General features: G+C 36.0%; 1 protein-coding gene and 1 long non-coding RNA gene across 2 annotated transcripts; one reads left to right on the forward strand and one right to left on the reverse strand.

Moving 5' to 3' along the window:
• Window positions 1-279: 279 nt before the first annotated feature.
• LOC103419435 (probable protein S-acyltransferase 12) lies at window positions 280-4,313 on the forward strand. Its single transcript, XM_029099722.2, has 7 exons — window positions 280-770; window positions 1,498-1,747; window positions 2,361-2,452; window positions 2,785-2,911; window positions 3,006-3,091; window positions 3,404-3,469; window positions 3,559-4,313. Exons 1-7 carry the CDS (start codon window positions 582-584, stop codon window positions 3,673-3,675), a joined length of 927 nt encoding a protein of 308 aa, XP_028955555.1. The 5' UTR covers window positions 280-581; the 3' UTR covers window positions 3,676-4,313.
• A 4,521-nt stretch (window positions 4,314-8,834) lies between these two features.
• LOC103427673 (uncharacterized) lies at window positions 8,835-9,886 on the reverse strand. The gene is made up of 2 exons (XR_528366.4): window positions 9,542-9,886; window positions 8,835-9,309 (listed from the first exon to the last, which is right to left on the reverse strand). It is a non-coding gene; the product is annotated as an uncharacterized lncRNA (long non-coding RNA).
• Window positions 9,887-15,797: the final 5,911 nt, after the last annotated feature.

The following is a 15,797-nucleotide window of genomic DNA, read 5'->3' on the forward strand; positions in this document are numbered from 1 at the left end:
TGAGGAAAAGAGCCGTTAGGTTGGGGGTAGTGGCCGACAGGGCCCTGGCAGTGGGACCCTGCGTTGTCGGGAGCAAATGCAAACCAGGCCCTTGGGGCGCGTCCGCGAGTGGGCGGGCCGAGAGTGGCCCAAATTGTGGCGAGTCCACGCGGATAGGGGGAATTTAGCCCAGTTTTAGCATTCCCCTTTTAGCCCAATATTTTAACTTGGGTTGGGTGGTGTTCGGGGGAAATCTTGGGCTAAAATTTGACTTTTAGCATAGGTTTGAAGTTGGTGGGCGGGGAGACGAAGAGGTGGAATGGGTTTGTGACAAATCCTCCGACGCGCCCAAAGTACCAAACTCGGTTACAACTAGTGCAGCAGTAAAATGTCAAAAGTAGAAGTCGACTTTTCACTCTGGAGAGTCCATTACCGCTTCCATCTCCAAATCCCGGAACACTACAATCCTTCTCCGGAACACCTTAATCCTGGCTCCTGACATCTGGAAACGCCTCTTCCCCCCGCGAACCAGGCGGCCAATCACCCTCCCCCAATTCCAAATCGGGATATCTCGGCCGTTTCGAGTCCCAATCAATTCCGGAATGGAGATAAACATGTTCAGGCTCTGCTCCGGCCTCAAAGTCATCGGTTACTTCATGATCCTCCTCGTCGCCGCCATCATCTCCGTCTCCTACTACGCCATCGTCGTCGTCACTTGGGGCCCCGAGCTGCTCCGCGGCGGGGTCCACTCGTTTCTAGCTTTCTTCATCATCGTAATGTTCCATATTCTGGTAATTCTCAACTATTTCAGTTGTGGATGCTTCAAGTTTTCTCTTTTTTTCCCTTTTCTGTTGTTTTTTAATCTTAATTAAAGGGCAATCGGGAAATTGGAAATTGTAAACAACCCAGTTTTTATTTTGGAAAAAGATTTGATTTTTATTTTGTGTGTTGTGTGTTAATTTCTGTTGATGCTATTGTTTGTATGATTAGAGTCTAATTAATAGAGTTAAATTGACGTGGTTAGATAGCATCGAAGTAGATTAATTAGATTGATAACTGCTGCAATGAGCACAATTTAGATTAGTTAGTACAATTTACTAATTTAGATTGATGGATGAGCTTGAACGAAGTTGGTCTCGAATGTCTGACAAGCTAATAAGAGCTGGATTTGAAATTAGACCTGAAATTCGGGGAGACAAATCAAATATTGGGTTCAGTTTTGCTGGCTGGTTTACAACTGTTCTAAAAAACTTAGTAAGTAGAGAGGTACGTTTCATACTTACGTCGAGGACCCGTGGGAGTTTTGCCTTTGACAAAGACTAAGGAGAGTGAATGTTGATTTCGTGTCATATATGATTTTTTCAAGCTTGTTATAGCAAAATTTAAAATGAGAATACATTGATAAATAATGTTATTTGTTTATGACTTCTGAGAAGGCCGAATTGAGTAGAAAGATTGATTTGGTAGAAAACTAACTCTTGAGTTTGGCCCTCGGTTTGAATTTGTATTTTGTTGCAGCTTGTAATGTTACTGTGGAGTTACTTTATGGTAGTCTTTAAAGATCCTGGTTCTGTTCCGGAAAATTGGAAACCTCTAATAGAGGAGGAAAACTTAGAGGCTGGTAGTTCTCTGACTTTGTCAGAAAATATCGAACCTGAGGCATTCACTTCAACACAATCTTCAGATGGACGAGAAAGAAGACCACAAGTAGGGTATTGTAGTCGATGCCAAAATGGCAAGCCACCACGATGCCATCATTGCTCTGTCTGTAAGCAACTTTTTTTCTAATGTTGACGATACATATGTTGCTTGTATCTGGGCATGCATTATTGATTTTTGTGCATTTTCCCATGGAGCATTTATTTTTCTTCTTTGCTTCCAATATGCATGTAAGAGTACCTTTTATCCTTGATTTTTATATTTCTTGCAAGGAGATGCCATTTATCCTTGATAGAATCTCCCTAGAAAATATTCCCAGTCCCATGGGTGGTACCAAATATATGAATTCACTCTCACATTTTTGCGTTGTCAGCTTTATCAATAAAGTTTCTAGAGGTTTTATCAATAAAGTTATCATTTACCGTTGGATGTTTCTCTCTTTGCCACTGTTTATGGAAGTTCCTGAGAACTTGGTCAGCAAGGATATGCATTGAGAGATGGTTTAAGACTGTTAAATGTCAATCTGACGTCTTTAACATCCTATCCAGTTATTTAAATTGTGGTAGCATGTGTCCTTTTGGCGTGTTCTTTGTTTGCAACTCTATGTCATCATTGATAACCTGACAACTTTGGAACATTGTCGCTATCCTTATTTAACATTCAGTGATCAGTGAAACTGTCTATTAAGTGATAATCTTTTTGTTTTCTTTTATGCTCTGTAGGCCAAAGATGTGTACTTAAGATGGATCACCATTGTGTTTGGGTGGTGAATTGTGTTGGTGCACGCAACTACAAGTTTTTTCTTCTTTTCTTGGTAATGACATATTCCTTTTTCTTATTAATGTACTTGCAGTCATGACTCACGAAATAAGAAATTTGTGTAGATTTCCTTCCCCACCAGATTTTTTGTTCAAAGGCTGGCAATCCCACAGAATCTAGGGCTGGGAACTGGAGATGTTTGAGTTATCTTTGACATGTGTGTGTGTTGGGGGAAGTTGGGGTCGTAGAGAGAGATGGGAAATGCAATTGATTATAAAATAAATACCTTCTGGTGTGCAAATAAACTTTAAAAGTAGTAGTAATTGGCTATTTTACTGTCCCTTTGTTTTTGCTCACTCGTTCCAGTTTCTGTTTGTGCCTTGAAAGCTTTATACATTTCTGGAGACAACAATGGATACCTTAGTTTTGCTGCCAAATTTTATCGATTTCTTCTCTGAAGCCACGGATCATTCTGAATCTCCTGGAAATCTTGCAGTCATTTTTTTGACATTTGGTAATATTCCACCGAGTAAATCAGTTTCATGTCCACATATTGGTTCCACTTTCATTGTTTACTTGCTCCTTAAAGATTGTTTACCTTGTTGCAGTGCTTAATTTAGCCTTTGCACTGAGTCTTCTTTGTTTTGTGGTTATGCATGCGTCCCTTCTGTCAAGCAACACTACTACGGTTGAGGTAATACACTCACCTGCTACTTTCTTTCTACCATTTTTGAGATTTATGAATATTTTCACAGTTTGCACTTACCATTTGAGACCTGAATTACCTGATAAAATTATGTTCATCTGGCTACTACCCTCTGCTTGAGGTTCTATATTAATTTATGAATACATACATTGTACAATAAGAATTTGCTACAGTTGCCTAAAATGATCCAAATATCAGAGTAACCTGAATCTACAAAGAATTTAATAATGCCACATGTTTATGATTTATCATGTCTTATTACATCGCAATTGTATGCAACTATTTGAAACAATGTTTCAGGTTCATGAAAAGAGAGGAGCAATCAGATGGAAGTACGACTTGGGCAGGAAGAAGAATTTTGAGCAGGTGGAATTCTCTCTCTCTCTCTCACTGCTTATGTAACCCCCTTTTCCATCAGACATTTGATAATTTTTAACTCTTATCCTGTCCTGTAGGTTTTCGGCACGAAGAAGGCACTGTGGCTCTTACCACTGTTCTCAAAAGAGGATTTAGACAACGTACCTGCCCTTCGGGGACTGGAGTTTCCGACACTTTCAGATACTGAGGCTTGATGCTTGGTGAATTCCTATACTTTTACCTCCCACCAGCCATTTAGATATCTTTACGGACTCATACATGCTGATTACAATGGGTCTAAAAAGGTGTATTACCCCGTGTCCAATTTAGTCAACTTAGTCTATAGTTAGGAGAGGATTTAAATTTGAGTCATGGTTATTTATTTTTACTTTTATACATTGAAGAAAAATTGGATTCAGAAGGATCACCCTAACAGGAAACTAGGAAAGTGATTGCTTGGGGAAAAAACTCAGTTAGCTACCCATCAATTTTTTATACAGATTGTTCTTCTCCTCCATGTCTTGTCCCTCGTCCAAACTACGTGTACCCCAATTTCTTGGATATGGGAAAAAGGCTGTGCTTGAAGTAGTTGCGTCGAAGATTTTATACTGAGATGTATAAATCTATATTGATGTGTAGCTAAGTTTGCTCTACTTCCTCAAACTATTCGTTGCTGGAAATTGTAATTGCCAGTAACTCATTCACATTGCACGGGATGTTGATGTAGACTTGGGGTGATAATTTGGATGTCCAGTTGGCTGAAAATTGGGTTTGAAGTTGTAAATCACCAAATATTTGCTGATCATAAATCAGGCGCAAGTGTGTTCCACTGGATAAAGTTAGTTTTGATTCACTTGCTCGCTTCTTTCTTGCAGTTTTTAGCTTATTTTTTGTAATGCCCCAAGGAACTCACTCTCAATTTCATTTTTCCCCTTAAAACTAAAATTTTGCCACTTTACACCTTGAAACTCAATATTCGCTCCACTTTGGCGAGATTCTATCCAATCTGTTATATTGGTGTTAACTTTGCTGATGTGGTGATGGACCGGACCCGTTAATTTGCTGACGTGGCAGCCACATCACTTTTTGTATGCCAATTGGCGGGACCTTCCCCACGCCTCCTCTTTCTTTCTCCGTCTCTCTTTCCCAACCCCATTTCCCAAGCCAGCACCACCCCAACTCCCCGCTCTGAGCTCTCTTGCCACTGCGTGCCCCCATTTGATCATTTACTCATCGAACTTTACGTGCATTTAGTGTTCTTAGATTCCAGATTTTCAGAAGAGGGTGGAAATGTTGCAGTGAATGTTTTTAGCATAGTTTTTCTGTGATTTTCTGTTTGGCTTCCCATAAACTCTTCGTGAAAAAGAAAAGGAAGAAAAGATATGCAGCTCTTGAAATTTTGATTTTCGTTTGCTTTGCGAAAGTGAAATTGGGATATGATTACATGTTTATCGATTACGAGAATAGCAAAGTAATTTCTTTTTTTTTTTGGGAATTTTAACGAAAAACACCCGGTACTGTTCACTTTAACGAAAAATCATATTTTTACACTAAAAAGTCAATCCTGGTACTATTCACTTTACCCTTTATTTTGTCCTTATCATTAAAACTCAAAGTTTTCAAGCCCTTTTCATTAGTTTTCCTTTTTTTTTTTCACTTTCCTCGGACTTCTCGACAGACAAATAGCGAACTAGTAAAAATTTATATGTTTATGTATGTATGTGTGTATGCATGTGCGTATATGTGTCTTTATGCGTGTGTTAGGGCATATACAGGTAGGGGTGGGTTCGGTACGGTTACCGTACCAAACCCCTTGTACCAATTACCGTACCAAACTTTCGGTTTGGTAAAATCTATTACCATTACCGTACCAAACTTTCGGTATTGCCAAAAGTTCGGTTGGCATTGTATGGCAATGGTAATTGCCATTTTGTTTTGGGACAAAATCTGTTTTTGTTTTTTTAACCCAATTCAAGGGAAAAACTTTTTTTTGTACCTTTATCTCATACATTATAGATTAAATTCATCTATTATTCATCATTCACAATTCACACACATAATAATTCAAAAGATGCATCAAGATTCATCATGAAAATTAAGCTTACAATCCAAATAGAAGTTACGAATCAAAACAAATAGAAGTTAACAATCCAAATAGAAATTAAAGTTTCAAACCAAATGAAAGTTGGAAGTAAACTTCAAAAAGTAGAATTCATTGATCAATTATTCAAGCTTAAGATGTCGAAGCTTTTGGAGGAGACATTGAACTTGTAGAAGATTGAGTTTGTGTCAAGCCTACATTACAAACAAAGAAAACATATTAATTAGTAGCAAGAAGAATTAAAGTTGAAAACCATTTAATAACAAATTTACTAAAAAATTAAAGCATATATTTCTTGTTTTCTCTTCTTCCATTTCCTTGTAAAATTGAAGCATATCTTCCGTTGGTTCCTTGTAGAAGTTTACTTCATTTGCCCTAAGCCAACCACTAGTACGCACTAGTGCCTCCATTATTTTAGGATAAAATGATACCCTAAAGGGTCCACAACCCTCCTCCTTAGGCTAAATGCATTTTCACTAGCAAAACTAGAAGTGGCGGTTACAAAGATATTTTGGATATTTGTGAAAGAATTAGGAACTCTTTTGTGTTTGATTTCCACAATTTCAAGAGATCAAAGTCACCAACAACAATGCTAATATAATTAGGATTTTATTTTCAAATTATTGGAATATTATAAATATGTGTTATATAATTATCTATTATATAAGTTATAAATTATATATTATATTGTATTTTCGGTATGGTATGGTAATACCGTGGTAATGGTATCCATTACCAATACCGTACCATGAAATTTCGGTACGGTACAATACCGTACCATTACCGATTGGTACGAAACATTTGGCACAAAATCGGTATGGCACGGTTGGCAATTCGGTTGGCACGGTAATTTGGCAAAAAAATCCACCCCTATATACAGGCACGGAAGTCGCCGCCCGTTGCAGCTGTTCCTCGTGCTGTATTAACCACAGAAAGTGCTAGGCATGGGGAGGTGTCTTCTTGGGAGAGTGGATGGTGGCGTGTGGTGGCAAGAGTGCTCATGGTGGGGAGGCGGCTCGGTGACGGCGGCTTGGGAAATGGGGCTAGGAAAGAGAGTGAGACAGAAAGAAAGGTTTGGATTGGGGGAGGGTGCCACCAATTGGCATAAAAAAGTTGATGTGACTGCCACATCAGCAAATTAGCGGATCCATCATGGTCACATTAGCAAGGTAAACGCCATTTTTACTGATTTGACAGAATCTTGTTAAAGTGAAGTGAATAGAGGTTCAAGGTGTAAAATCGTAAAATTTTGGCTCTAGAAAGAAAGTTAGGTGAAGTCGAGTTTCAAGAAGCATTTCATAAAATAAGCCTTCAATTAAAATCCGAGTAGCCTGTGGCTTAGTAGTAAAAAGATGACTATCCAAGCAAACCACTTTAATGTTAGTTTCAACTCCTACAAAGGGTACAACGTTTACGTGTACCTGAGATGTATGGTTTTTCCATTGATTACACGTATTCAAAGTTTTACTTAAATTTTTTTTGAGTAATCACGCTTTCAGAGTTTCACTAAAATAATCTTTTACTCGAGGAAAGAGAAGATTCCCTGAAAGACTTTTTTTTTATCGATGAGCATCAATATTATTTGGAACAATGCAAAACTAGGGTAGGCAACATTGTTAACCTGTTTATGTTATATCATATAAACTTGATTCCCCGACAGCTCTCTTCCCTTTTATATTATTTAACAATGAATGAATCAATGATGTGATTATAACCACACAAACCTGACCCATATACCACCCAATCCCCTGTCTGTGATTTTAAATGAGAAATTTTATTTGAACATATATAATTTCTTTTTACATCAAATTTTAATTTTAATTGTGAATTATTTTTTTTTACCCTATTGCATAATTACTACCAAGTACAAGATGAAATTAACAATAAAATCAAAATTTATTAATAACCCCACATCTCAAATAATCAAACTCTACTATCACGCAATGCTTATCCTACTTTCATCACGCAATTAATCGACATTTATGTGAGCCATTTATTTGCAAGAAATCATCATTATGTGTTGTCTGCACTATAAATAGCAATAACATCTTTTAGAAAAATCGAAAATCACGAACCGTAAAATTCTTCATAAACTAGACATCCATATGTTTCCAAGCATATAAGGCTCAATATCTATTTCATCTTGAGGAAGTACAGCTTAATCTTCAAACTTGATAAAAGAATAATTCTAATAGAAGCCAAACGCCTTGGATAAACAGCAAACAGAGGAGCCATGACCTTGAATGCCGTGGTGAGGAAGGGAGATGTCAAGTATCCTCTTTGTCCAGTGATGAGACCCCATCGTCGATTTGTAGAAACATAGATTATACGTTTTGAATAATATTCCACGAGTTATTATTCTTCAAATTGATGCACCAATATCTACTTTTGCTAATGCAAACTATTTAAGGGAAAGGTAATAAAATACAAGCTAGATATCGATATATGAAGAAAACGTAGTAAGCAGGATAGAGATTTAATCTATGCACAAAATTTGGTTCATAGGATCTCAAAGTGGTACATGAGGAGGAAGACAAGATAAAATCTTCTGGAGAAACAAGCTTACACTATGTTATAATAGATATTGGCAAGTGATCAATCTGCAACGGTCACAAATTAAACTTTTACGATATCTGCCTTTTAGCTTTACTACGAGTCTAATGCTAAAATTAAAATCAAATTACAGATGTTGGAAGCATCGATACTAGGGGGATCACTATGCTTGAAGAGGTCCAGAAAAGTGTAGGTAGAAAGGGTCTTAAGGTATGATATTATGGTAGACTAGTTATGTTTGATATAGTTCATATTTTTGTTTGATCATGAGCTTGTGTTTATTCTTTCTACTGATCTATCAGCTTGTAATAGCAAACCTCCGAAGTAAGGTGATCAATCAGCGAGAAAATCGGTAAGGAATGGGTGTAAAGATAAATATATATATTGAATTGGATTTATGAGGGTAGTTTAGATAGTAAATTTGAGTTTAAAAAGATATTAAATCTTTAATTAAAAATAATATAGGTGTAGAGAGCAAGTTGGGTGTGTAAAAATGTTATATGAGTTCAAATAAAATTTTCCTTTTTAAATTGATTACAGATACTATTAAATAGAGTTTTTAGAATGAAAAACTTAGGCTTGCTTGATAATCATTTCAATATGTAGTTTTATTTTATTTTTTTTAAAATTAAAAACGAAGTGTTTCCTAACTTTATACAGCAACTACCAAAACTAAATCGTACTACTAATGTAATTCTATATCAAGATAAACCACAAAAATTAATTAATAGTCAACAGGTCTCTTATAGAAAAACTCCACGCATGTTAACAGATATATATATATAATTTTATTATTTTTTTAATATCTATACACGATCCACATGGTTACTCCATTGCTCATCTTTTTTGGCCGGAACCACCGAGTCATTGAGGTGAACGGGTTGACTCACCCTCAGAACATAATGGTTGTTCGGATTACAGATATCGGAGGCCACGACGGAGAACCAAACGATGGCTGGGGTAGCAAATAGGACGAGACCAAAGGGCACCATCCACAGCTGCTTATTTGCAGGATGATACTGATACTCCCACCACCCTAACATGAGTCCTCCAACCACACTCACCAGAACTGACCAAAAGCAAGCTGTTCTTGTCTCCACAATTCTTCGTTGCTCCAAGTAACTTATTGTTTCTTTGTCTTCCTTGTTCAATCCCATCAAATAACGATCAAAAAAGTAAATTCCTGGCTCTGCTCCTGAAATCATATTGGTTAAAAAACGAAAAGGAACGAAAATTAACAAAGTATCGAATTCATAATTTGTAGGGTAATGTTTCCTTGCCATGTTAAGTAGCTAGACAGTGTGATAAAAGAACATTTTTCCTATATCATGTATTCTAATCAGACATACAGTCTAACAAGAGAACATTTCTATATACGCATGCACAAGTTCCATAAAACAAAACAACAAAAGCATAAAGAAACATACCTCGGTGTTATTGGTGATGAAGAAGAAGATTGAGAGATGTGGAAATTAAGTTAGGTGTTGGGGGTGAAGATATAGTGAGAGGTGTTAAAGGAGGGACAAAAACCCTAAGAGCAAGAACAGGAGAGTGTTGGGAGCTTGGAGGGCAAGAGTCCCATGGATCTGGTGGATTAATACTAAGGGAGTGAGGTTCTGAGGAGGGCTTTGGACTTTGCAAAGTCACACAAGAACAACCAAAGAGTCTGATTTAGCTAAACATCCGACGTGCCTTTCTATCAAAGTTATTATTTGTTAAAGAAAATAAATATAAAGGAGAAAAATGATTACGTATCACGATCACACAACGCATTTGCCAAGTTATCTGGGGTAGATTTTATATGAATCTATTTTTGTAATATATATATTGGTCACCGTTTTGACAAGTGGCTTGTTTTAAGTGATAAAACTGTACTAGTGGTTGTTCATAACGTATTAAAATTTTATTTTTCAATTTTATTTTCAAGATTTGTAATGGTCATAAATCTGCTGGCTGGCAAGCCGGCAAGACTAGAAGGTGAAACTGAGGATTCGTTCTCATTTGTTAAACTATAGAAATTTGGGTTCAACTCAGTGAAGGTGAGAAATGTAGAGGGGAAAAGAGGTGATTCCAATTCCTTTGCATATTTTAAAGAAAACTTTTCGATTCTAATTTTTGCAGAAATAGAATGATTGAAGGTGATAAATTTTCTTTATGTTTATTTTTCTTCTCTTGAACATGAAAAATAATGTTTCTTTACTTGCAATATACTTAAATAATTTAAATTTAACGAATTATTTATTCCAGTTTAATCTTAAAGATCTAACGAGCTTTATGAGCTTCAATCCTTTGTCAGGGCCCAAAGTAAAAAACAAAATTGAAACAAAGGATCTATATATCTTATGACCCCCCCCCCCCCCCCCCCCCCCCCCTTAGAGCACTCCACCGTGGGTTGTTGCTCAGGGGACATGCCAGCAAACAGGCCCAAGAGCCACTACTACAATATTAGCTTTAGGTGGCGGATGATGATGGCGGATATTAGAAAAATCATGTCAGATAAAATATATCCAACACATCATTTAATTAGTGGCGGATATTAGAAAAATTTTGTCGGTTATATCCGACATAAAGTCCTGGTGGATATAAAAAACATATTGTTGGTTATAACCGACAATATTTTTGAATCTTTTTTTGTAAAATATTTTTGAAGATTCTGACGGTTATAACCAACAGAAATTGATTATTTTATTATTTTACTTTCTGACGATTATTATTTTAGTATTCTGGCGGTTATAACCGACATAAATGAAAATTTTATTATTTTAATATGTTATATTGATTAAAAATAAATAAATAAACACATATTTTAAATATTTTTTTTCACTCATGACCCTAAAGTCTAATGAACCCAATTCCCACAGAGCCATAAATTTTCTGAGAGAATAATAACAACGGACTACAATATGAAGCTCTATCATTTTTGTAATAAGGATTATACTCCCTCACAGGCAAGCAACAAGATACAAAGAAATTCAAACAATTTTTTTCAATGCGTCACAAAGCACATTGTCTGGCACATAAACACACATGAACATGTGGTATACTCTATCATGTCTGATTTTATTATTTTAAAATTTTATATTGATTAAAAATAAATAAATAAACACATGTTTTAATATATTTTTTTCGTTTATAACCAGAGCTGTAAAAAATCATTAAAATCTTTAAAATTGTGATTTTTTGTTAAAATCGTTAAAATTGTGATTTTTTGTTAAAATCGGGTCGAGGAGTGTAGCTGTAAAAAAATCATTAAAATCAGAGTTAAAATAATAGTTAAATTGTGATTTTCGTTTATAACTGTCAAAAACTTTTGTTCTGTTACGTAATCTCTAAATGTTTGTTTTTTACAATTTTTTTACATATGCAATCTCAGAGTGTGTACAAATAAGTTTTACTGTTGGATCGTTGAAAAAAGTTTCTTAGAATGCATATCACGTCAAAACGGTAGATTAAACAAACACTTGAGAGTTAATATTATACTTCCATCAAGTATAAAGTAAGATCTACTAGTGTAAATATTTTAAATTGAAGATCAAATTTATTCATTGCATTCTTATAGGGTTGAGGAGTGTAGCTATAAAAAATCATCAAAATCGAAGCTAAAATAACCGTTAAATTGTGATTTTTCGTTTATAACCATCGAAAACTTTTGTTTCGTTACCTAATCTCTAAATGTTTGTTTTTTGTGATTTTTTATGTATGCGATCTTAAAGTGTGTACAAACAAGTTTGACGGTTGAATCGTTGAAAAAAGTTTCGTATAATGCATATCGCGTCAAAACGGTAGATTAAACAAATACTTAGAGTTAATATTATACTTCCATTAAGTATAAAATAAGAGTTTGTGGTACCCACTAGTGTAAATATTTTAAATTGAAGATCGAATTCGTTCATTGCATTCTTATAAGGTCGAGGATTGTAGCTGTAAAAATCATCAAAACCGAAGCTAAAATAATCGTTAAATTGTGATTTTTTGTTTATAACTGTTGAAAACTTTTGTTTTGTTACCTAATCTTTGAATTTTTTTTTTTGCGATTTTTTTACATATGCGATCTTGTAGTATCTACAAACAAGTTTGACGGTTAGATCATGGAAACTAGTTTCGTAGAATGCATATCTCCGTTAAATTTTCCTAAATTTTGAAGTGGGAAAAGTAATTTGTGCTAAATTTTTATTTATGTTTTTCAAGTATTGATTAGACAATATTTAGTTTGTGTGATGACATTTTCATTGTACAATTATATTTTTGTTTCTTTATCGCATATTTTACATGGGTTATTATCTATTAAACCAAACAATTATTTATTTAATTTTTAAAAACGTATTTAATTTAAATACATATTATTTATTTATTTATTAAACCAAACAATTATTATTTTATTTTTTTAAATCGAAACAAAATTTTGGGGGGATTTTGGGAGGGAATTTTGGGGGGATTTTTGCTGCCATTTTGTTTATGTCGGTTATAACTGACAGTAATGAAAATGTTTTTGTCGGTTTTTATTTAAAAAAATGTTTCTGTCGGTTTTAACCGACAGTAATGAAAAGATTCCAAAATAAAACCCCTCCCCCTTCCCACTTCCTTAATTTCCCATTTCTGCCATTGAGCTCTTATCCCCTCTTCTCTCTAGCCTCGAGCCTAGAGCCAGTGGCGAAGCCACGTGAGGGCGAGGAGTGGCGACCGCCACTCTCCTCGCCGGAAAACACAGCCCCAGCGCAGGTTTAGCCCCTCCCCTCCTGCCGGAAAACCCAGCCCCTCCGCAGCTCCGCTCCCTCTGTTCCTTCGAACTGGTTCTATTCTGCTGCAGCAAAGTGGAATCTTTCTGTTTTTTTATTTAAATCCAGGCCAAAACGACGTCGTTTTGGTCCTGGTAAAAAAAAAATTAGAAAACTTAGACGAAACGACGTCGTACCGTCTGTTTGAAAAAATATAATTTATGGTGGTGGGGGGGACCGCGTGTCCCTCATTCAGCCTCTCTTTTCTCTCTCAGCCTTTCTCAAGGCCAGTTACACACAGAAAGCAGCAAAGCTGCCCCCCCAATCCCAGTAGCCAACAGAACGGAATGGAGCCATCTCACAGGCTCACTCCAGCCGCCGTTTACTCTTACTCTCACAGTCTTACTCCAAGCTCCAGCCAGCCACTGAGCCGCTGGCTGCCACCAGGCCAGCCACTGAGCCGCTGGCTGCCACCAGGCCAGCCTTCAAACTTCAATCCAAAGGTAAATTTATAATCCCTACCTAACCCTAAATAATTATTTAATACGAATTTTATTTAATTGGTATAGAAATAGAATCATATTAATATGGTAATGCACTAAGTTAGTTATTGGTTGTTGATTATTGATATGATATTATGAAATTAATTTTTAGGGTGAAAATTTAAATTTAAATTCTTGATTATTGATTAATCAATTGAATTATTATATAATGTATACAATTATTCATATGATTAGTTGAATTGAATTTTTATTTATTGAATAATTTGTATGCTAATTGGTATTGATTAATTGAATTGTTGGTTGGATTAATTATTATGATATTAGTATAGTTTACTCTAGGATTAAGAGTCTAAGATTTGTTTTTCTTTCCATTTTACAATTACGTAATGGAACGATACTATAAGAAACAATGCTTAAATCCTCCTTCAAACATTTCGGGTAGTCCTTCTGCTTCAAATATTCTGAGTAGTCCTCCTCCTCCTTCAAATATTCCAAGAAATATTTGCTTTTTTACATTGAGTGATAGCATGCTTGTTTACGTTGAGAAATATGTATTTGCTTTTATTGATAATAAGCCTATTATGCGACGTTTTCATGACATGAAACCTTGCCGGCAACAATTATAATTTGTTTGTATTGATTAATTATCGAAGACATTACTATATAAAAAGATTTAGTTGTTGCCATTTTTCTTTACCCTTGCATTCTCTTAAGTTCGCCCCTCCTTCCCAAAAATCCTGGCTTCGCCACTGCCTAGAGCCATGAGAGCTCTCTTCCTCTCTCTTCATTTCTCTCTATAATCTTCAGCCTCATATGTCATCCTTCCTCTCTAATCTTCTCGGCCTGCAACCCAAAACCAATACAACCCACACCACCATTTCTTAGACATCTCCGTTTCCAGTTTCCTTTTTTTATTAGAAAATAGACGAAACCCTCATGCATGTGTGCTTTCAGTGCAGGTTCAACAATCAGCGGAGAGGGTCAAGAACACAAATAAAGCAACTGCAAAATTTGAAATCCGCCTAATACAAGCAGAAAAATCGAGGTTCTAGATCTACAAGAAAAGGTATAAGGCATACTTCCCCAAACTCAAGCTCGATCTTGTGCACACCATATCTCCAGTTATATATGTGGAATAATGGCAATATCTTGGTTTGTGCATGCATGCATAAATCAAATATGTTGTTCAATATGCTCATGAATATGTTCTTGTTTGCTTGCATGTACCCACTAATACATTCTCGAGCCAAGCATGTGCATAACTGAATCAATATTCTGCCTTAATGAGTCGTGTCCTCTGTGCTACTTAGATCCCTAAAAAGTAGAATGCGTGTATTAGGAATTTGATGAATGGATCTAAGTGGCATAGAAGCTTTTTAGTAGCCCCCTCTGTGAGTATTTCTGAACTATGTCTTCTTTTTTTTCCGCATTGGCACTGCCAAATCCCATTAATGTAGAGGAATGGATGATGAATGTGCTGGGGTGAATAAATGTTAATTGCACGCCCGTAGTTGAGATTAGGCTGAATCAGCTCTGAATTGAATACAAAACTCTATGTTGATATGGAAAATGAAGCTTGAAATTATTACACAAACGGCGGAAAAAAAAAGTTCGAGTGTGAAGTTTCACTTACTGGTAGATGGCTTTTGAAACAAGGATGTCCAGACTGCAGAAGAAATCCATGGCTTTTGGAAGATGGGCTATTCCGAATCTATCGTCTCTCTCCCTCTCCAATGTTCTTCGAGGCATTCTTATGATGCAGAAAGTGGTTTATATTTTTTTTATTATTAATATATGTTCTGTCGGTTTTATTCAACAGAAAATGCTTTTATTTATTCTTATTAATAAATTCTCTGTCGGTTATAACCAACACAAGTTCTGTCGGTTTTAGTATTTTCTATAGATTTAACTGACAGAAATGCTCTTATTTATTTATTATTAATATATTCTCTGTCAGTTATATCTGCCACAATTTCTGTTGGTTTTAGAGTATTTTCTGTCGGAAAATTCATTTCCTGACACTGGCAATTTTGTCGCTTATTATATCCGCCACTGCATCCATTTTCTGTCGGATTTTACTTAAAATCCGACAGTAATATATATTTTTTGTCGGTTTTTGGACCGCCAGTTATAGATAATTTTGTAGTAGTGAGCTCGGCCAATTGACTCTAGCGTGTGGGAGCCCGAGGGATAGTGCATGCCTAAGCACCAAGCTTGTGAGGAATTGCCAGCCCGCGAGCCCGAAATGGATCTGACATCATCCAGGCATCAGCCCATTTTTTTATTTTTTTCTGTCAGGCGCATGCAACTCACCCGCGCGTGGTGGCGCGTCACCCGACATGTTTTCAGCGACTGGGACCCGCATCGCAGTTTTGAAAAGTTACCATCCGATTTGCAACGGTTAGATAATGTGGACCGTCCGATTTGCAACGGTAAAAAAAATCTTAATTAATATCAACCGTTGG

The sequence above is a fragment of the Malus domestica genome, chromosome 01, assembly GCF_042453785.1.
Source record: "Malus domestica chromosome 01, GDT2T_hap1".
Classification (NCBI taxonomy): Eukaryota; Viridiplantae; Streptophyta; class Magnoliopsida; order Rosales; family Rosaceae; genus Malus; species Malus domestica.

What these genes read in the sequence shown, in the direction of transcription:
- LOC103419435 (XM_029099722.2), top strand. Translation starts at nt 582, where the DNA reads ATGGAGATAAACATGTTCAGGCTCTGCTCCGGCCTCAAAGTCATCGGT. An exon ending in ATGCCATCATTGCTCTGTCT is followed by an intron (nt 1,748 to 2,360) that starts GTAAGCAACTTT and finishes TATGCTCTGTAG; the next exon opens with GCCAAAGATGTGTACTTAAG. An exon ending in GCAACACTACTACGGTTGAG is followed by an intron (nt 3,092 to 3,403) that starts GTAATACACTCA and finishes ACAATGTTTCAG; the next exon opens with GTTCATGAAAAGAGAGGAGC.